We start from the raw sequence: 23,119 nt of genomic DNA, 5'->3' as shown, positions 1-23,119 counted from the left end.
GTAGGTCTCTCCTTTTAACGTCTTCACCGCCACAAAACAAACGAAGTCACCAGCGACAAATCAACTAATGCTTTCAAAATATTTTATTTTTAATTTTACAATGTGTTTGTTACTTATTTTGTACAATAAAAAGTTTACATACATACATACATTTACTATGTATTGGATTTTACCTGAATAAAGAAATTACTATTATTATTATTAATTCCATTGCAGAAGGAGTAATTTCGAGTTGAATGTTGGTCAAGTATAGATGACCGTGGCGTGTGAGGCATTCCATTGGCTGTCACGACTGGATGACTCTGATGGTGAAGAGGTTAAAAAACTATCAACTAAATGCTAGAGCATTACAAAAACAATGGATAACTTAAGACATTTATTAACACAACAAATCACATCTGCGGTTTCTTCTTATTTCCCATCTTACTCAAAGTTCTGCAAATCTTCTTCTTTAACTCCTTCTGCCTTTTAAGCTTCCGCCACTCGATCGCGTCCATCTGTCTCTTGTGTGCTTTGAGTCTCTCTTTAGTAGCTTGCTTCTGAACTTCTTTCTTTGTCTCGAAATTAGTTTTGAGCATTTTCATTACACTTGTTACTTTCTGTTCATATGGACTCTTAACAACAGCTACTCTGTCTTTAGATGTGTCTTTAGGAGCTTCGCCTGACAATGTCGTGATCTTAGATTTAGGCTTAAACCTGTAGGGCAAGCCTTTCTGTAATGCCTTTGGTATAACCAAAGGTTTAAAGACAGCTGGTTGCCTCTGTATATCTGTGTACATTGAGTCATTGTTGGCGTCATACTTGATATTGCGCTCTCTCTTCAGTTGTCCCTTAGTCTTCATGCCTTGCCAAGCATTCTTTGTTTCAACTGGCATCAATAAGTTGACGACAGGCGCATAGAACCTCGTGACATCGACTTTGAACCATGTCCTGCAGAAAACTAGGTCGCTCATTTTGATTTTGTCTTCAAAAGTCGCCCTGAATCCACCTTCTGGCTTATTTATCGCCTTCTTTATCTGGCCCCTTATTCCCGACACTGTTTTGATTCTCGCTCCTTCAAATTTCGCCACTTCGAGCGTGCTGTTGAACATGTCTTTGATAAAAGCTGTTTTCTTGTATATTTTGATCGGTGTGCCCACTAATTTCAACTTTTTAACAATTTGAGTGGATTTGTTAATTTCGTTGACACTGCCTGTTGCTGCTATTCTGAAGCCCAGCTGCTTTATATCATTTGGATCATTCGTTACAGTTTGCAGAGCGAGGAAACCCGAATTTTGGGGTGTTATTGGTCCATAAAAGTGCATGTTGCAAGTGACATGTTCTGGAGTGTATTTCAAATACCTACACTTCAAATCATCCTCAATCTTTGAGTAAATGGGCAATGTTTGGAATCGTCGCCACCCTAAGGAAATGATCAGAGGGTCATTTGTCTTCAATATCTTCTTGTACCATCTGTGTTTCTTTACTTTACAAGAAACATAGCCAATATTCTGCTCAGCCATGTTTAATGATCCTATTAGAATGGGATAACTTGCCTCGAAATTTGTAACAAATTCTGCAGGCATGTTTTTAAAGAGCATCCTGACATACAAGCCTGGCCGAAATCCTTCCACTTCAATTCTCATACCATTATCTAAATTATCAAATACAGATTTGTTCAATTCCGACTGCTTTAGAGCTTCAGCTTTCAAATTCTCATAGTAAGAATGGTCACCAGTTATTCTATGCTCATCTGGATTATCATATTCTGAATCGAATTTGGCTTTTAATTTCTTCTTTTTCTCTAAAATTTCAGCCTTGGTCATTTCACCCTTACGTTTATTTCCAGTTTCTTCTTTAGCATTATTTTTGTCTTCAGCAGCATGTTTTTCACCAGTTTCTAGATCCTCAAAGTCACCAAACATCTCTTCGTCTTCACCATCACTGGCATCATCAAGTTTAAGAAGCTCTGATGCATCTTCATCTGCTGATCTCTTGCCAGTAACAAAACTGTTAATCAAAAACTGTTTATTGGCTTCACTAGTCCAATCTCTTATAGTTGGTTTATTTAAAGAATAAAAAAAGGAACACTCATCAACATCCAAAGTCTCCTTCTCTTTGTGTTTCTTTTTCTGTGTGTCTGTTACCCTTTTAAACAGACCACCTATCTCTTCTTCATCACTTTCATCTGAGTCTTCTATTTTATCTTTATTTTTATTCCCAATTTCAAATTCTCCATACACAAGTCTCATGATGTTTTTGGAAGTTTTCTGTCTTTCAAAATATGCTTCAGTGGCTTTCTCACTAAGTTTGTCCTTCCATTTCGAGCTGAAATCTACAACTTCCGATTCATCATCAGAACTTTTATTTTCGTCTTCATTATCTTCTTTTTCCGATGCAGAATTATCACCTTTCTCAGAGGCTGAATCATTATCCCATGGAACTTTGGTGCTGTCCTTTTCACTTTGATCAATACCAGAATCATTATCAGAGTCATTGTCTTCTTCTTCTGAATCTGAGTCATCAGAACTTTGCTGTGCTTTATTATTATGTTGCAGATACTCATCATCTTTAATCATATCTGGGTATATGACAGCTCCTCCACTGAACAATTTAAAGCCAGATTCCTGCATTTGTTCATCAACAGTTTCTGTTGTTTCAACAACATTTTTAAGCAATTCTTTCTTTTCATTCGTTTCTTCATCTTCTTTTTTGTGTGAATGGGAACCTTTAAGCTCAATGTATACTGCATCTTTGTCATACACAATGCCTCCAACACCTGAAAAGGGAGCATAGATTTGTCTCTCTCTTTCCATGAGATGTCTCTTTTTCTCTTTGCTTGGAAGTGGACAAGGGTCTGGTAAGTGTGAGAGTTCACTGATCTTCATATCTCCAATTCCTGAAAATAAGGGGTGTATTTAATATAATGCTAGCTGTTGCCCAAAACTTTGTCATAAAATTAGTAACAAAGTTTGTCTGATTCAAATGTTAAGAACTGGATGCTTGATTAAGATATTATTACATCAATAAATAGCCTAGATGTTAATCTATTTGATTTATTTTGGGTAAACATGGCAGTAACCAATATATTATTATGTGAACCCATGAGGAAAACCTATAATTAATAATATTAGAGCACAATTACCTGCAATGTGTACTGCAGAATCCTTCATCAGAGGCACTCCTCTCACATAACCATAGAGCACCACATCTCTACTGATTTTCGGGTCCTTTCTTATTGCCTCCTGATTTGTTACATCTTCCATCCTGTCACCCAGCACATAAGAATGTGTCATCCTCCAACTTAACGGCCTGAATTTCATCACAGAAATAAATCTAGACAGATTCTTAACTTCATTACGTAAATATTCTCCATGGACTATACCGGAAAGATAGAATAGCTTAGCTCCTGCATAAACTTCCGTCCAAAAGCGATGCTTCAGAGTTTTCTTAGTAGTCTTTAATGTCTTTGCATTCTTTATCATGTCTAAATGCGTCAACACACCCATGATTTTAGGCATCCCATGCACCTGGCATATGTTTAAAAACTCGAATATTTCCATTTCGAAGCCAAAACTGGCGTCGCACAGCAGCAGAACTAAGTCTGCACATTTCGCGATGTCGATCATAGAATTCACGTCGTTGTTGCATTCTATAAGCGTTAACCTGCGTTTTTTAGAAGTTACTATAGTCACAGGCCCGTTGATGCTTGTGACGTTGGTTTTAACGAAGCTTTTGATCAGGTTATTGATGACTGTAGTCTTCCCGACGCGCGGTGGCCCCACAACGGCAACAACGATCGGAGGAGGTTCTAGCGGTGTTTTGTCTACTTGAGGAATATGCTGCTTCTTCGCGATGATATCCTCTTTCCTTCTGAACTGTCGCTCAGCGCGCACAGCCGACTGAATAGCAAAAGCCTTTGGATTCCGCTGCCGAGCACTTAGGTTAGACTGGTCTAACTGATTCTTCTTTTTCTTCTTCTCCGCTTTGCGGCCCGCATGTTTAGCTCGATGTGATTTCTTCTTATCAAAGGCTGATTCGTCAGCCATAATTTTATTCGAAACTTAACACATTTATTTGCAGTTTTCAAAATAAATTCACGTGGTCGGTCGGCCGAATCGTGTTGATTTTTAGGAATAATGACAATGACATTGACATGACATGACATTAGTGGAGTGTTTACGACGAAACCTTGCGTTTTACTTTTTCTACTATGGATTTCACTATTTTACTTGACGTGCATCAAACGTGCATGGTCACTACACCTGACAGACTGACAGTGTAACCGTCTCCCGATGGAGTGTTTGTGGATGACTCGAAAGCAAACGTATAAGTTACAAAGTTTGTGAACAGGAGACCTAAAACCTTAAAACTTTACAAGTATGGAGTATGGCAACTTTGATCTAGTTCTGTCAAATTGTCAATGCAGTCAATAGTATTTTTGTTATATTTTGTGGACATAGTTCTTGTATCTGGATGATGTTAGCAAAAAACGTTGGTATTAACAATAGCTCGCGAGTGGCTGACTAGAGCGTGCACTAAAACACAGTTACTATGACTACTTCGGAGCTGGACAGCCGCAATATTGCTATATCCATGTGAGTGTTATTGACGTTTTTCGGGCTTATTTACTAATTATAGAAGGATCACGCACTTGTAGTGGTGTTTGCGTCGTCAAGTTCAGTCTATTTGCATTAGGTTTTCCGTTATCAGTTGTCTATGTAGCGCTCGGTGCGTCAGTAAACTAATCACTGCAGTGATCGCTCGACTCGCACTCTAGACAATGGATCTCAGCTCTTATGAGAGGCCAACCGTCACAAATCTGTTTAGGAACAGATTCAAATTAGACAGCATGTTGTTCATAGACCCAGTCATTCTGTTTCCTGATAAATGGTTTGTGGACACCTCAAGGTAAGTTCGGCCATAAATGTACTTTTTTATTTTTATAGCTTTAATAAACTTTCCTTGAGAGATCTTAGATCAATCGCTGCCCTTCAAGTGGTAACTTTAACAGACTTGTATTTATAAAACCCGTACTACACCTTTAACATTCAAGTAATGGTCTAAAGCAATTAAAAAGTTTTGCGCTGAAAGAAAATTGTGACTAAGAATAAATGCTGTGTGATGTAAGCAGTCAAGATAACAGTTTCCATTCAGCCTCCTGATTATTAAGTTTGAAAAAATGAGCAGCCAATTTACACGTTGATTCATTTTATCTGGAAATTTTGTTTCCTGAAAGTTAAATTGGATTTAAAACAGATGAAAAGAAACAAAGTGTTTTAGCTTCCTGGTTTTGATTATTCATATGATCGTTTTCATTAATCTGTGGAACTCTCCACGCACCACAATACCTTTTTTTTTAAATCTGCAATCAACCACTTGGGTCATAATCAGAGCCCAATTGCATAATAAAGTACAAGCTAATACTATTAGTGAATTTCAATACAAAATCGCTAATAATATTAGCTTGTACTTTGTTATGCAATCGGGCCCAGATAGTCTGAATTTTATTAACTTTTGTGGGGTAGTCCAACAAACATACTCCCACTTGACTTGCAAAGAGACCCTTCTAGTGTCTCTGGTTTAACTGCAGCATCTGCCATCTATTCAGCCTTGATGTGTCACTACTTTTGTCAATCAGGTCCCTGGCAAGTTGGTTTGTGTGCTTCTGGAGCCGTTGCTTGTATTTAGTGCAATACTTGTTGATCTCCTCTTTAACTGTTGGCATATTTAAATAAATAATTATCATGGGACACTCGACACCAATTGACCTAGTCCCAAACTAAGCAAAGCTTGTACTATGGATACTAGGCATAACTTATAACTTCTTGCAAACATACTTATATAGATAAATACATATTAAACACCCAAGACCCGAGAACAAACATTCATATTATTTATACAAATATCTGCCCCGGCTGGGAAACAAACCCAGGTTCGTATTCGTAACCTCAAGGTTCGTAGTCAGGTTCTCTAACCACTTGGCCATCTGGTTGTCTACAAATAAAATTGATTAAAATTGGTTTAAATAAACATGTATCTCTGTGTTTCTGACAAACCAGTGCATGTGAGATCACTCTTAGGACATTGTTCTGAAACCTTTGTAGGATCTTCAGGTTGGAGTTACTGGCAGGTCCCCAGAGCTTAATGCCATATGTCCAGATGGGTTTTATGATGTATTTGTATGCTAACACCTTGTTAGTAGCGTGAGTGAAGGTTGTCTCCCAATCAACCAGTACAGACGCTTGAAATTAATTAGGGCTTCTTTTTTCTTGGTTAAAGCGTTGGTTAATCACATTCTAAAGATAACATGAAATGTATTTTTTTATACTGTTGGTAAATTTGCTCCAACTAACATACAAACTTAGCCTACTAACTATGGGCAGTAGGCTAGGCAGTAAATAAATATGTTGAAAATAGTCTGAATGGCTTTGAGAAAAGTATGGTATGGGCGTGCCTTTGTTTTAGTTTTGCTCAACTTGACGGGGGCACTACCTTGCCCCCAGATTATATTCAAGGTTCATAGTCAAGGTGTTATGTATATAACACAATTAAGCTAAGCTATTTTTTAGCTCCTGGGAGTTGAGGATGTGCTACAGTATGATTACTTGGAGTTAACACTTGACAGATGGGCGTGCCTTCAGTCAATTTTCAACTTTGACACCATACAAATAAAGCCATTTTTAGTATACCGCTACCCACGTTTACAGATTATGTAAAAACTATTTTATTTGTAACTCCAAGTAATCGTACTGTACTATCTGATGTCAAGATAATGGAAAATTCTCTGATGATGATGATATTCTTAAAATTAGCTTTGATGGTATTCAATGTACCTACTTATTCTAAATTTGTTTCTATGGAAACTAAGACTAGGTATGCAATTGTTATTGACGCCACTCACAATTGATGATTAAAAGGTCACTGATCTCATCAGCAAGCTTGCAAAAGTATGTGTCATCATTATTAACAAGAACATACCTACTTTCTGACATGTTATATTCGGTGGGTACCTAGTGGGTACTAGCTGTTGCCTGCAACTACGGCTGCGAAGAATTCGCCTAAAGGTTACAGCTCATTACAGCCACCCGGCACCCGACCAGCACCACCTCGCCATGAGCGGTTAGTATTCTTCATATGGATTTGTATGGGCATGCGCTCACTACATCAACTCCGTAGCGGCACCGGATCGCCTCGCTCGCGAGGTAGCCACGCGCGGACGGCGACTGGAGTGGACCACTCGCTGCCTGCATGCTTGCGATGCGGCGCTCTCCACCCCCCTTCACCCCCTACTCGGAAATTCGTGGACCGCGCGAGGTCCACTCGTTGTCAACGCGCTGTCTCCTTACAAAATTTCATCTAAACCGGTTTAAGAGTCGAGAAGTTACCCTGGTTTCATCAAAGAAAAATGACAAATTATCAGTTTTTTTTTTTTATGGTATAGGGGAAAACAAGCAGGCGGATCGCCTGATGGTAAGCGATTACCGTCGCCCATGGACACCTGCAACACCAGAAGAGTCACAAGTGCGTTGCCGGCGGTGAAATTACTGGCACTTGAGGTATCCCATCTCAGCCCTCTAGGTTGGCAACGCATCTGCAAAACCCCTGTGTTGCAGATGTTTATGGGCGGTGGTGATCTCTTACCATCAGGAGACCCACTTGCTCGTTTGCCATCCAGTCGAATAAAAAATAAAAATTTCTTGAAAACTTGAAGGTCATAGCGGTCCGAGAGGGCGATAGCTCATTCCAGACAGGCAGGAAATTTCTCGCACAGTAGAGGACCGCCAACCATCTAAATGGTGAGGATGGAAGTGTTGTCGCGTAGGTCGGTGGCGAAAGGATGCGGCAGGGATCAACCCGAATAACTCCTCGGAGCACTCCCCTGTTTCCAAACAGTTACATTACATTCCCCAAATGATTACTTGGCAAATAAACTCTTCACAAATAATTGTACAGCAAACAATGCTTGACAGACAAGTGAACGTTTAAACAATGATTCGCTTATCAACTGGTAGTTATACCAATATTCATGTATATGTAGTGAAATGTTTCATTTGGCGTAACATATTTTACGCAAAATAAAATAAGACAAAAGATTTGATCAAGATTCGTTTTTTGTTTCGGCACGAAACTGTTAGGTACCTACTCCGTTACTTTATAAAAAACTATTTCTCGAATTAGTTTCAGAAAATAAAGCTCAGCTCAGCCCTAGTGTGGTCGCATCACGGTGTTTCCTTCACTGTAAATACGTAAAGCTTGTGGTTTTCAAATGTATTTTCGCAAATGAGATGTGAAAAACTCAGATGCGAAACTAGAGTGTACAGTATTACAGATACCGGCGCCGCTAAGGCCGTATTCTCTAACTAAAGGGCCCCATATACGGTACGATTCGTCTGTACGATCGAAACGACGAATCGATAGTGTATGTCAAGATCGTTAACGATTTACTTCATCGAAGACGATGTCGGAGATCGCAACAAAATCCCATGCAATCATGAGTATCGTAACGATGAATCGACAGTGTATGGCTCTTTACGATCAATCGTCACGATTTTCATCAGATCGATCGTACATCCGCCCTACCCTCATCCTGTACCATGTGACAGAAAGAAGTGGTGAGAACGATTGTGATTCCGAGTGCGTTAGACGAGACTTCTGTGCAAAGTTTCTTGCGGCGCGTTCTTCTTGGCAATGATGGTCTTTCCGAAAGCGCTGGTAGTTTAAAAAAATGATTTACTGAATAAATGATTTGAATTTGAATTTTGGATTTGAATTTCGATAGACAGACGGACGGACTAACGACAGACAGCGAAGGCAATAACCTAACCAACAAAAAGTTGGAAAACCCCCGACATTGTCACTTCAAAGTTCAATATCTCAAAAACGGCTGAACCGATTTTGATAAAACATGTCTAAGGACCATCGCTGGAAAACCTGCTTTGAAATAATAAATAAACTGCATTCAAATCGGTCCACCCGTTTAAGAGCTACAGTGCCACAGGCAGACAGACACAGACACACATAGCGGTCAAACTTATAACACCCCTCTTTTTGCGCCGGGGGTTAAAAACCAGAATGATGGACTGAGCTGACGCCAGAATGTGCGCGTAACCGAAGTCTATGATACGTTCTCTTGACCCTTATATTGTGTTGCAGGAGAAAGTCCGTGGAGAACCTGGTGATATCTTCACAAGACGCCATCGGGCAGAGCATCAGCCAGGCGCTGACCTTCTCTGGGGTTATCACACAGCACACCAACCAGATACTGCAAGAGACCAAGTAAGTACAGTACAGATGTGCCGACTAATTGGGAAAGCAGACTATCCGGCCACATTTACGCCTTACAAATAAATTAGCTTCTTCTTTCTCTTTGCCTTTTCCCACATTAGGTGGGGTCGGCTCTCCTAATTATTTTACGCCAGGCCAATCTGTTCTGCGCTAGAGAGAAGTTTGGTCATACCAGACCACCATGTCAAGGGAGGGATTAACGATTAAATTATAACTATTTATAAAACTATCCTAAACTTATTAGCCCCCTTAGGCAAGGTTATCCGAAAATACTGACAACGTTCCCTCTTTGAATAGCTATTCTTATGTGTATTAAACTCTCAGCTATTTCTTTAAAAAGCTTCAAAGCGCTAGGACTCCACGGACCAAGGGCGTACCATCGTGCAAAAATATGCATATTCGAACCCTATCAAAAATATTTTACCACGGCCTTACCTATTACGTACGTCGGAATGAGTCGAAGTCTGTGGCACATATTTTTACACTCGACTGTAGATGCAAGGAAGTACTCTGGATACATTCGCACCTCTAAAAGAACAATGAAATAATTGTATTTTTCCCAAAAATTACATAATGAATGATAGAGAACGTAAAAAATCGATCAAGTTTTTATCTCGAAAAGTCAGTATTGTGCTAGAGGTACTAACATGCATGTAGGTACCCAGGTGTGGGAGACGGGGGAAGACCCCCTGGGGGTCCTGACGCACAGTTTGGGAACTCCTGGGTGAGCAATATTGATACCCGACCACTCCATACAAAGGGCGATAATATGTATATTTTCATTGATGAATTCACGATCACTTAGTATCCATTTATTATCAGTACCGATTAGCAGATTATGCGCGATACAGTCTTTGTGATATCGGCGATGTGCTCCCGCTTTATTTAGTGATTCTTCTACCTGTTGTGAAGTTAGTGCGTTCCCAAAATGATGGCTCACGATTATCAAGTGTACTTCACGCAATGGGACACTGAGACTGTGACAATTTTGAGGTTTGTTTTTTTTTAACGTAGTTGTTTTTTTTTCGGCCTGTTACAGACAAAGGTCTTGGAGTAACTCAGCGTTTGCTGTCATAAAAAAACTAAAAAGAAAAAAAATGTTTATAAAATCGGTTTTGTATTTTATTTTCGACGAGCTACATTCTTCTTCTTCTTCTATTAGCAGTTGGTGTCTTTTTTTGTGAAAATTCAATTGAATATGTTCTTGATTTCAAGACAAAGTGTATTTCGCTAACATTGCACTTTTCTATACAAAACTAAACTCAAAGTGAAGTTTACAAATGTTTATTTTGTTGGATGTTGCGAATTCGAATATACTTTTTCGATTTTTTTTTATTGAAGTAGTGTTCCCAGCATCTAATAGGGGCTCCGCGACCCCCCTAAAGAGGCTTCGCGACCCCCCAGGGCCCCACAGGTTGCGAAACACTGATCAATGCCGTCTGTATTGTAGAAGAAAAATCGCAGGACGTATATTATGACAACTATAATTTTACGCCACAAAGAGGAAAATAAACACTTCCATTGTTTTCATCCTTCACGTGAATAGATATATTATAAGTAAAAAATATTACAATAAGTAGGTATTTCAAACAACATAATATTATTAATAGCTCTGTGTTATTCATTTACACTGAAACTAGAAACTAGACACAAAGGGTGGGCAATGATTTGCGCACTTATGAATATTTATTTTTTACATCTACAATGATACTGTGTTGTTTGATTCTTTTGTTCTCTTCTATAAGTAAACCAGATTAAGCTGATCCGCGGTGTTACCTTGTCGTAGTAAACCATTAATATGTTTATCAAGGAAGGCAGTGGGGTGTTTATTTTGAAAGGATTGTACTGCGGGTTAAGTCAACGGTGGTTTATCTATTTGTAAACGGTTAAATAGAATCTTTATTATTGGTGGCATAATATTTATTATACTGAATAAATATTATGCCTAGCTTATAGAGGCACCGACTATGAAAATGGGGAGTTCGTTTTCTGGTATATATATAGGAAGTTTGTAGCCTGTTAACCCTTTAGTGGGTAACGGCAAGATATTTGCCGTCATACGACTCAGATATTTTATTTTTTTCTCAATGAACGTGTTGTTAGTTAATATAACTTTTGGTTCGCATAAGAGAACATACTCGTACCAATTTACGAAAAAAAGAATAGCAGATAAACGTTATTCCAACCCATGTTAAATGATGATTCTTAGGCCTGAACTTAGATTTTTAACTATTCCTTACAATTGAACAAAAATGTTTGTAAATAAAATTTTGTTTGCTGGATTTATCCGATAGTCACAATTCTCTACTTTCAGAGACAAGATTGGCGATATAAAGTTTAAAGAAAAAAAATCTGTTATTTGATAATTTAAAAAATGAAGACGGCAATATATTTGCCACTATCCGTTAAGTGTCTGGTGTTTATTAAAGGAAAGGGTGGGTTAGGCTACAATTGTTATTGATTTATATATGGAGCAATAGCTTAATTCAATACTTCAAATGGCCCGATATGCTCTTGCCCGGTTATTTATTTGAAAGAATTCAGTTTTAAGTTAAATAAAGGTTTTAATTATTTCTTATCATCTATTGGTTTTTAATTTATTTATTTTAGATACGTCGTGTCACCCGTAGTTCCCCGGCAAACTGACATGACGGTCTTGTCACTTAATGCCCTTGGCTGATAGCGGCAAACATATTGCCGTCTCATAATTCGGAAACCCTGCAATAATATATACATTTATCTTTCTCAAAAATCATAAAAAAAATCATTCATGCTGTGCGTATCGTTAAAGTTCTCGATTCATTGCTTTAAAAAAATAATGGTCAAAGGGTTAACAGATATTATATGCAGAGATCGGAATTTTCACGGCATTTTGATCTGTCATAGTGACTTCTCACTTATCGACTCTACGTAAATGATATCGATAATGATTATTATCGTAAAATAATAATCTTAATATATTTTATAAAGACACTAATGTAACACTTATTAGCACTACAACAGACTTTAAATATGAATTTCAATTATTAAATTAGACATTGTTAACTATTCATTGTTTTCATTGCATAATCCATATATGTATGTCTATTTCACATTTTCGACTGCTCAAAAGTTAATTGGAAGGAATCGTTCTTAAAAGATAAAACCGTCTATTGTTGACCTCTACTTTAATTCTTTTTGAACAAGTTGTGTATCGATATATCGATATTGAATATCGGATGTCGATAAGTGAGAAGTGTCTATGACAGATCATCAGGTCAAAAATGCCGCAAAAATTCCGATTTCTGGATATGTGTACAGTCGAGCTACCAAGACGTCAAAAATATCTAACTCTTTATACCACTAACCATAAGGTCGATGTATACATATTTGATGCTACGGCTGTATTATGTGATATTTATGCCCCGACTCTACAAAACCGTGGGGATCAATACCGATGTGTTCCCTGACATAGATTATGATATTTGGCTAAAAATAATAGCGTCATAACACGTATAAAGAAAAAAACCCGTTAAAAAAAAATCCGGAAAGAATAATATCCTGTCAGAATGAGATGACAATGGGCCATAGTTCCCACACAGGCCCAGTGCAGATTGGAAACTTCACACACACCATTACATTTCTTCGAAGGCGTGTGCAGGTTTCCTCACGATGTTTCCTCCTTCCTCATGATGTAAACCCTCAGTGTGCGTGTCCAAGTCACACTTGGCAACTTTTTTAAGATGACTATATTTTTATTGTAAAAATGAAAAAAAAACGTTGGTGAACGGCAATGCTTACTGGTAGTGATTGCCTCTAGGTAAGTACAGTCTGTCGCAACGCTGTGTTCTGCAATCGCTACTCGCGCGCTAACTCCAAATTAGAAAGTTTGAAGATCTCTGGCTAGATTTGTTCGACTGTAGTTACTGAAATTTTTTGAGAAGTTTTTTAAATTATCAATCAACTATTTCTTGTTTTTATTCTGTCCCGTCAGCAAGGGGGAAAAGTAGTACAGTTCAATAGAAGAAATGTGTCACGTTATACTAACATGCTTATTAGATGACCATATAAAGGTGCTTAAAACTAGATACCTCAAAAATGCATGTTTGACAAATTTGAATCCTATAAACTGACGGTTTAAAGAGTGACGTAGGAGACTGTAACTATAGCAAAGAGTGACAAGAAGTTGAGGGGGTTGCAGGTGGTAGGACCTTGTGCAAGGTCCGCCCGGATTGCTACCACCATCTTGCTCGCTAATACTGCCGTGAAGCAGCAGTGCTTGCACTGTTGTGTTTCGGCGTGGAGAGTAAGACAGCCGGTGAAATCTGCAATACCCCTGGTGTTGCAGATGTTTATGGGCGGTGGTGATCTCTTACCATCAGGAGACCCACTTGCTCGTTTACCTTCCAGTCGTATAAAAATAAATATTGTATTTTTGTATATTCAGCTTCTATACTGATCTAATAACGCTAAAAGCTGTATAATTTGGGTTCTTTTTGCACTTATATCGTCTGTACCAGCGCTTATACAGCCTTTATACAGCCTAATTAAACAGCGTTAAGTATAAACCTGAACCTAAATACAACTTCTATACAGCTTGTAATGCTACTTGGGTACATACATTTATATACCCTTGACTGTACATAGGTTCAGATTTTTACGCGTCTCGGCTATTGTTTCCAAATAATATTAATGTTGTGGTGTAGTTAACATAATAACAACATTGAAATATTTACGACCGAAACAGTTAATAAAATTTGCGTTGTGCTAGACCAAGTTTTAGTTCCGTTGGATTGAATTTTATCGCGAATGGGTTAGTTTATCGCTGAAGTTAATTGCCCGGCGTACAAAGAAAAAATTGTTAACACTAAACTCGCGAAAATGTTTATTTTCTGCTAATTACCATTATTAAGTACTAGAGTTTACCCGTGGCTTCGCACGCGTATATAATTAGAACTAGTATTTGAATTGAAATTCCGGGATTTTGCTTAATTTTTAGGTGTTCGTTCAATAAGATTAGGGGCTGTTTCACCACCCATTGAACTTTAATTAACGGATAAATGTGATGCCGTCTCGTCTAGCGTATATTGTCAAAAATGAGTATTTATGAAGTAAGACATGTAAGACCGAAAACCATAAGTATGGATCATATTTTTGTGGGGAGAGGCTACAATAGAGATCCTCTTTCGACGACCGGATGGCCAAGTGGTTAGAGAACCTGACTACGAAGCTTGAGGCCCGGGTTCGATTCCCGGCCGGGGCAGATATTTGTATGAATAATACGAATGTTTGTTCTCGGGTCTTAGATGTTCAATATGTATTTAAGTATGTGTTTATCTATATAAATATGTTTATCCGTTGCATAGTATCCAAAGTGCAAGCTTTGCCTAGTTGGGACTAGGTCAATTGCTATCAAGTGTCCCATGATATTTATTTATATGTATTATTTTATATTGATGGACCACAGTATTTATTGAATGACTAGGTCTGCCTAGCCCTGGCGGTTGAAATTTCGAAATTTTATCCCGATAATGGTATAGCACTTACTGCCGATTATACACTAATATATGGATTTTTATTCATTGCCAGAACCGGTCGATATTGCTACCACCTTATCAGACAACTCCATTATACAGACACGCAGACGAGACTGTCCACGTGACAGTGTTTTAATTAACTAAAAGGTTAACGTCGTTACCCCAATTCTGTTTAATTACGCTAATTTATTTTCGTCATTTCTCGCTTTTGGAGCACGTTTTTTGGGCGAAGTTTTGAAAACAAGTGACACATCATGAAACAAGATATCAGATACAAAGTTTTTTTTTACTTCATATAATTCCTAACCTATACATCCGTAAAGTACATATCACTCCAATTTTGGCCCTCGTCACGCGTACTGCTATTAAAATTGCAATTATTTTGGTAATGTACTCGTAATTTGGCACTCATCTCATCCCAGCCTATATACGTCCCACTACTGGGCACAGGCCTCCTCTCAGAACAAGAGGGCTTGGGCCATAGTTCCCACGCGGGCCCAGTGCGGATTGGGAACTTCACACGCACCATTGAATTGCTTCGCAGGTTTGTGCAGGTTTCCTCACGATGTTTTCCTTCACCGCAAAGCTCGTGGTAAATTTCAAATGTAATTCCGCACATGAATTTGGAAAAACTCAGAGGTGCGAGCCGGGGTTTGAACCCACGACCCTCTGCTTGAGAGGCGATAGGTCAAACCACTAGGCCACCACGGCTTCACGAATTTGGCACATTCGTTTTTAATGCAACGTCAATGAATACCGATATAATTTATTTATTTATTAAAACGTTTACATGACGTTTATAAATGGAAACTCGCACGGGATTATTTTGCAAAAGTCGCGGGTCACAACTAGGGTTTATATTGAATGAATAAATAAACTAAAGAATGGTGTCAATTTACTACTCCCTAGTGATACTATGGAGACTTGAGGATTTTTATTATTTTATTATTTATTTTATTTATTTGGGGCATCAACAGCAATACAGTACATTATAATAGGACTTAGATACTAAACAGAAAGCCAATAGCAGATGTCCACAGAAATACAGTTAGCGAATCATACTTAAAACAGTTAAAACTAACACAGACAACAAATATTGTTTAAGTTCACAAGAGTATGATCTCTAGTATCATGTTTGTGTGTGTGTGTTTACATAATTATGTGGTCTGAATATATTTTTTATGTGTAACGCGTAACTCAGACGTCAAAACTTTTGTTCCATTAAAAAAAAATTCTCTGTCCATCGAAGACAATTTGGCCAGTGTCTGGTAGGTTTTGCCGTTGTACGGTAAACAAATCTAGAAAACGAAATATATGTATGAGAGGCACCTAATGGCGGAGTAACGACGACAGCAAGAATCCTCGAGGTACAAAGAAAAACTCTGTCAGAAGTTAATTTATATTTGTATTACTTTCCAGAAATTTGTCGCGATCACCGTCACCATCGCTTCGTAGCAATGAAAACATCACAGAACTCATAGAGAATGAAAAGGTGAGTTTTAACTGGCTTTCGTAAACGTTCATTTGCTCGTGTGATAACTGATAACACGGGGCACGCTTTATCTGAATCGCGTTAGTGGCTGAAATGAGGTAATTTCCGTTGGTTATTTGCATCTGTGACACCGTCAAGTAGTGTCCGGCCGAAAGATGTTTTTTTGCCGAATCGCCGGAAACAAAAGGTTCGGTTCTGATTATAGTTTTGGATGAAAGCGAAACCGAACCTTTTATAAACGTGATTAAAACGTTGAATAAAATGCCACTGGGTCGTTTTTTCCAGACATATGAATAATGAAACTTATCGCTGGCCTAATAATTATAAGGTTATATGTTTCAATTTACAGTAGCGATCAAAAGTATATTAGTTATGCCTACGTATTTGTTGCTAAAATAATGAATGGCTTAAGACATCCTCGAATTAGGCAAAAAGTTCATGTATATGAGTTGTTTTCGAGGGCCATTGTGAATCGTCTCGAGCGCAGGTTTGATGACTTTCAGCCTCCATCAGATTATAAGTACAGAAGACCGACGAGTATAATCGGCCACTATGTTAATCGTTTGTGGACTATGAGAAAACCTTCGATTCAATCGAAACCTGGGCTGTACTGCAGTCTCTTCAGCGATGCCATATTGACTATAGATATATCGAGATATTAAGGGACTTGTATAGTAACGTCATTATGTCGATCCACAACCAATCTGGCTGCAGCGAGGTGTGAGGCAGGGAGACGTTATTTCTCCGAAAACTGTTCACTAATGCGTTGGAATACCTTCGTTTACCTTCGTTTCGCCGGTGATATAGTCATAATGGCGGAGTCGCTGGATGGGCTCAATACTATGCTCAGTGACCTCAGTATCGTCTCCCAACAGGTGGTTCTTAAAATGAACATGGACAAGACTAAAATCATGTCAAATGTCCATGTCTCACCCGTGCCGGTTACCGTTGGGAACGATACACTCGAAGTTGTTGACGACTATATTTACCTTGGACTAATTGTCCAATTGGGCAGGTCCAACTTCTACAAAGAGGTCGCCCGAAGAATCCAACTCGGATGGACAGCGTTCGGGAAACTTCGTGATATGTTCTTGTCCAGTATTCCGCAGTGCCTGAAGACTAGAGTGTTCGATCATGTGTTGCCGGTGATGACTTATGGCTCTGAGACGTGATTCTTGACTGTTGGCCTCTTGGAGAGTCTCAGAGTCGCAACGAGCTTTGGATAGAGCTATGTTTGGAGTTTCTTTGTGCAATAGAATCCGGAATACGGAAATTCGTCGAAGAACTAATGTCACCGACATAGCTGTAAAAATATGCCAGCCCTCCTACTAGGTGGACTGACGACATCGTGTCCTGACGAAAGTTTGCTCTCGGATCTTGGACGTTAAATATGTATTAAGATGTATTTATTTATATTAGTACGTTTATCCGTTGCCTAGTATCCATAGTACAAGCTTTGTTTAGTTTGGGACTAGGTCAATTGGTGTCAAGTGTCCCATGATATTTAATTATTTTAAAGTTATAGAACTTTTGTAAGTTGTTTCAGTTGTTCCCAATAGTAACGGAACTAGCAGATAATTGTGATATTGGCGAACGTTACGCATGTAGGTAATGAGCGGCCGCGATTTGAAGGCCGCACACGTCCGGTAGCCGAATCATCGCATAGTAGCTTTAAATCGTGATAGAAAGAAAATACATCATATCACAGAACAATAGAAATAATGTACCCATAAAAAAAATTTTTTAATACAAGCTTTTTGCTGACTGTTCTTTTGTTGACTGTACTTGCATTGTCACCCAAACTACATTTGCATACCAAAATTCAAGTCGATGCTATTAACTGCTGAAGAGTTCCGTCCTGCGGAGACGATTTTGGCTGGACTACCAGGATGTGACTACTAGGTTATTGTATCGTCACGCGATTTACATAAGTATTCCAAATTTCAAGTCAATCTGACTACTGGAAGTTGGTCAAATTTAACTTGCAAGATTTGATTACAGACAGACAGACAACGGGGCAGGAAACTAAATAAACGCTTGTAAAATCATAAGACATACATAAAGCTAAATATCCTAGTAGTTTGGCCTATCCTCATTATGTTAGCTGTAGGCTCCCCTCCCAATTGGTATGGTTCTAAAAAAACGGCCAAGTGCGAGTCGGACTCGCGGCCGGAAAGGTTCCGTACCATTATCTATACAACATTAGACATTGGCAAAAAAAAAAAACAATTTTGTTGTGTGGAAGCCTCCCCTTAATTATTTATTTTATTTTAAGGATTCTGTGAATATTTCGACCGTCTACCTGTTGTCGTTATTAATATCAAGCAAAAAAAAACGGCAAAACAATCACGTTTGTTGTATGGGAGCCCCCCTTAAATATTTATTTTATTCTGTTTTTAGTATTTGTTTCTTGCGGCGCATTCTTCTTGGCAATGATGGTCTTTCCGAAAGCGCTGATAGTTTAAAAAAAAATTACGTGTAAAAGTGCCCATTGCAGCCTATTTACTGAATAAATGATTTGAATTTGAATTTGAGTTGTTATAGCGGCCACAGTACATAATCTGTGAAAATTTCAAGTGTCTACTATTACGACTCAAGAGATAGAGCCCCATGACAGACGGACGGACAGACAGGCAGACAGCGGAGTCTCAATAATAGGGTTCCTTTGGCACCCTTTGGGTACGAAAGCAGTTTTAGTGCTGCTGCATAAGTAGCGTAGTAGAAATAAGCAACCTGAGATATGTATGCATAGGAAAAATCGTGTCTAGATTCCTGTCCACCGGTGGTGTAGGGGTTATAGCACGCAGCGCGGATTGCTGAGGACCTGGGTTCGATTCCCAGCGCTGGTCTCTTTTTCTGGTTTTTCTGTGCATCCATGTCTCAGTTTGTATTTTCGATGTTCTTGTAATTACCTTATCTACATGTATTTATAATGCATTTTTTCATAAGGAAATAAATTAATCTAATCTAATCTATGTGAAGAAGAAGAAGCCTTGGTGGCCTAGTGGTTTGACTATCGCCTCTCAACAGAGGGTCGTGGTTCAAACCCCGGCTCGCACCTCTGAGTTTTCGAAATTCATGTGCGGAATTACATTTGAAATTTACCACGAGCTTTGCGGTGAAGGAAAACATCGTGAGGAAACCTGCACAAACCTGCGAAGCAATTCAATGGTGCGTGTGAAGTTCCCAATCCGCACTGGGCCGCGTGGGAACTATGGCCCAAGCCCTCTTGTTCTGAGAGGAGGCCTGTGCCCAGCAGTGGGACGTATATAGGCTGGGATGATGATGATGAATCTATGTCAAAGCTGATTCATAGACTGCGACCCGTGTTCCCAAGGCCTATTTAATTACTTACGTCGAAATAGTCTTTACAAATATACCTACTGTGCGTAAACTTTGCAGTATTCAATATTTATTGCTCGACACAATTGCTAACGCAATTTTTATATAATGCGAACAATTCTTTTTCCGGGAGTTGTTGACGTGCTATTGTTGCACGATGGAACATACATTTACATGGAAAAGTGCTCGCGGAAAAGGATTCGATTCGATGTCGAAAAAAGATTAGATTTGATTTTTTAGAAAAATATGGCTGTCCATTGGAGGACAATTTTGCCAGTGTACTCGTACGGTAGTCGGAAATAGTACATTGTGTCTTAAGGGCGGAAAAACAAGGAATTACGAACGAGAGTCTATTAGAAGCCCGAACTCGAAGGCTTTAATGAGTCGATGTTCGTATTCTAGTACCGCCCGTGCGACATACAATGTTTTTCATCACATTGCGAGTAAAATTGTATATATTTGTAAAAGAAAAACTAAGATTTTTCCAAAAATTGCCAATACCGCTGACTACGCTCTTGGCAGCGCCAGCCTCCGCGCACCCCACCCACGTAGCATGTGCCCGACCTGCGCGCGCCGCGCTGCAGCACACCATGCAGTAATCAACTCATTGACCGACCTTGGGCTTCATGACATGAAAATTAGTACGGGAATGAAAATGACAAGCACATTAAGGTCGAGGGTTTTATTTGGGGGGTTGCAACCAAGGTAGCCTGCATGTTACGACACTGTTTACGAGCAAGTGTGATGAAAAATAATTCACATTTAACGGTGACAACTGACTCACTGACTGACATCAATGTCTGCGTGACAGATACCATAGACAAACCTAGATACTTGTGGATTCTCTATTCCTTTACCACTATTAGAAAGGTCAAACAAAGGTCAAACATATTTTTGGCTATATTTTTGTAACCCTTAATTATTTTTGGATCACAATAGGACATAAGTTTTCAAAAACCTTATCCCTCGAAATGGTTTTCGAATCAGGGTACATTGGTAAAATATGAACAATGCCAATTTGCGCCTTTCTCCCCTTGATGTATAATGACTATTGTGCTTGTTTCCTCAGGAGTTCGGGCCCGACACAGTGTCCCTCGGCAGCTCCAGCGAGCTCTCGCTGCCTGCTGCGGTCGTGTTACGAAGCGAACAAAGGGTAATTTAATATAATTTATTTTTGTCATTTAGCTCTGCTTGTAAACTTTTAAAATGGAGAATTAAAAAAAAACTGAAAAAAAATCGCACAAGTGCGGTAAAATGAACTTACGAGCCATGTATACATCATTTGAAAGTGAATTTTTCGAGCAAATGTATTGAAAACTGTTACTTTAAGGGGTTTTTTCACCATCCATTGATCAGTGTTAACTGGCGGTTAGGTGTGATGCCGTCTCTATTTGTTTTGTTCGAATAGACGGAGACGGCATCACATTTAACCGTCGGTTAACGCTAATCAATGGATGGTGAAACAGCCCCTAACTATCAATTACTATACGGCTAGCAACGGCTATATTTTGTATATATGTATAAATGTTATAAACTTACTAGTAAACCTACTTCAAAAAGGTATACCCCAATAAAAGGTACTATCAACTTAACTTCGAACTTGCACAAACTCGTGAGGCAATACAATGGTGCGTGTGCAGTACCCAATCCACAAAGAGCCCACATCTAAACTAGGTACAGTCCAAGACCTCTCATTCTGTAAGGACGCCCGTCCGTACTCAGCCGTGGGACGCATATAAGCCTTAGGCTCAGATTCCACCAGAGATGTGCGAGGATGTGTTTGGGAGGAATGTCTTTTTCATGAACCAATAGACACGCTTCATTTACCTCGCCTCGCTCCGCTCAGCTGTTTCCACTGGAGATGTGCTGTGCGAGGATAGGTAAATAATCGTTTCTATCGGTTCATGACAAACACATTCCTCGCAACGCAACACATCTCTGGTGGAGACGCAGCCTTATGCGTCCACAATAATTACATGTCAATATGTATGAAACTGGTGTAATTTTTAGGGTTCCGTAGCCAAAATGACAAAAACGGAACCCTTATAGTTTCGCCATGTCTGTCTGTCCGTCCGCGGCTTTGCTCAGGGACTATAAATGCTAGAAAGCTGTAATTTTGCACGAATATATATGTAAACTATGCCGACAAAATGATACAATATTTTTTTTTTTTTTTTAGTGTTGGTACCTACCTCCCATAGACGTAAAGTGGGGGTGGTGGTGATTTTGTTTGCAAAATATTCAACTTTAAAGTGCAAATTTTCAATAAAATCGAGCGTCGCCCTCCCCCCTCTAAATCTAAACCGGTGGGTGGAAAAATTAAACAAAACTCAGGATGGCAGTAAGTATATAAGGTATAAAATATACTTAAACTTGGAACATTCCGTACAAAATACGAAATCCTTAGAAAAATATTACTTATTTTTTTCGTAATGGCTACGGAACTCTATTTCGGGCGTGTCCGACATTTTTTTTTAAATTGTTACTTAACGTTTCTGTTCAGGTATCGTCGGCTGGCCAGAGGAACTCAGAAGGCGGTCGCACGAAGAAGAAGAGCTGGTACAATGCATTTTATCCGACCTACAAGAGCAAGTGCGAGGACTTCAAGAGGCTGTTCAAGGATCTGCCCGACGACGAGCGGCTCATTGTTGGTAATTATTACTACTAGCTTCGTGGTGGCCTAGTGGTTTGACCTATCGCCTCTCAAGCAGAGGATCGTGGGTTCGAACCCCGGCTCGCACCTCTTGAGTTTTTTGAAATTCATGTGCGAAATTACATTTAAAGTTTACCGCCAGCTTTACGGTGAAGGAAAACATCGTGAGGAAGCCTGCACTAGTCTGCGAAGCAATTCAATTGTGTGTGTGAAGTTCCCTATCCGCACTGGGCCCGCGTGGGAACTACTGCCCAAGTCATTCTGAAAGGAGGTCTGTGCCCAGCAGAGGCACAGCAAATCCACTAAAAATAGAAGTTATGACTCTTTTAAGGAAATTGCTTTCTAAACATGTTAATAGTTACATTGCAAACATTTTTCTAAGGTATAGTGCATTGTGATTTTTTTTTTTTTATAAAAATTAGGCGTACGTTTGGCCTCAATCTCGCTTGATGGAAGGCGAAGATGAGGCCTAAGATGGTACACGTTTGCCCAGAAGGGTCAGTTCACTTTGACCTTAAAGATGTCCAGATTATAGCGTTCCGGAAAAGTTACGGGACAGAATAATATATAGAATAATATACAACTAAATATGAACTAAAAGGATTTCTTTGCTCACCCGCGACCTTAAGATAGCTAAGTTTATGCAAAATAAGCGTGTTCATGCAGTTCCTCCACCTCCACACTGTAAGAACACAGACATATCACACAAACCCATCTATCACCACCACCCTACACTTACAGTGACAATACAGTGTGGATGTGGAGGAACTGCATGAACACGCATATTTTGCATAAACTTAGCTATCATAAGATCGCGGGTGAGCAAAGAAATTATTTTTCACTTCTCAT

The 23,119-nt window shown here is 39.1% G+C and overlaps 2 protein-coding genes across 2 annotated transcripts in view; one reads left to right on the top strand and one right to left on the bottom strand.

Moving 5' to 3' along the window:
* Positions 1-361: 361 nt before the first annotated feature.
* Positions 362-4,136, bottom strand: LOC141436413 (ribosome biogenesis protein BMS1 homolog). The gene is made up of 2 exons (XM_074099396.1): positions 3,125-4,136; positions 362-2,878 (listed from the first exon to the last, which is right to left on the bottom strand). Exons 1-2 carry the CDS (start codon positions 4,026-4,028, stop codon positions 393-395), a joined length of 3,390 nt encoding a protein of 1,129 aa, XP_073955497.1. The 5' UTR covers positions 4,029-4,136; the 3' UTR covers positions 362-392.
* Positions 4,137-4,460: 324 nt separating this feature from the next.
* The window catches only part of LOC141436422 (protein Aster-B-like), a 56,584-nt gene continuing 37,925 nt past the window's right edge, over positions 4,461-23,119 (top strand). Inside the window, 5 exon segments of the mRNA XM_074099408.1 lie at positions 4,461-4,577; positions 9,136-9,258; positions 16,203-16,275; positions 20,687-20,770; positions 22,121-22,268. Coding sequence (XP_073955509.1) covers positions 4,534-4,577; positions 9,136-9,258; positions 16,203-16,275; positions 20,687-20,770; positions 22,121-22,268 — 472 coding nt within the window. The 5' untranslated portion in view covers positions 4,461-4,533.

Source organism: Choristoneura fumiferana, chromosome 16, assembly GCF_025370935.1.
Source record: "Choristoneura fumiferana chromosome 16, NRCan_CFum_1, whole genome shotgun sequence".
Taxonomy (NCBI): domain Eukaryota; kingdom Metazoa; phylum Arthropoda; class Insecta; order Lepidoptera; family Tortricidae; genus Choristoneura; species Choristoneura fumiferana.
Note: the sequence above shows the minus strand (reverse complement) of the source record. Positions and strands in the feature narration are given on the sequence as shown.

Coding starts and splice junctions, on each gene's coding strand:
- LOC141436413 (XM_074099396.1), bottom strand. CDS start 4,028: ATGGCTGACGAATCAGCCTTTGATAAGAAGAAATCACATCGAGCTAAA. Junction 2,879..3,124: donor TTCTGCAGTACACATTGCAG/GTAATTGTGCTC, acceptor CCTTATTTTCAG/GAATTGGAGATATGAAGATC.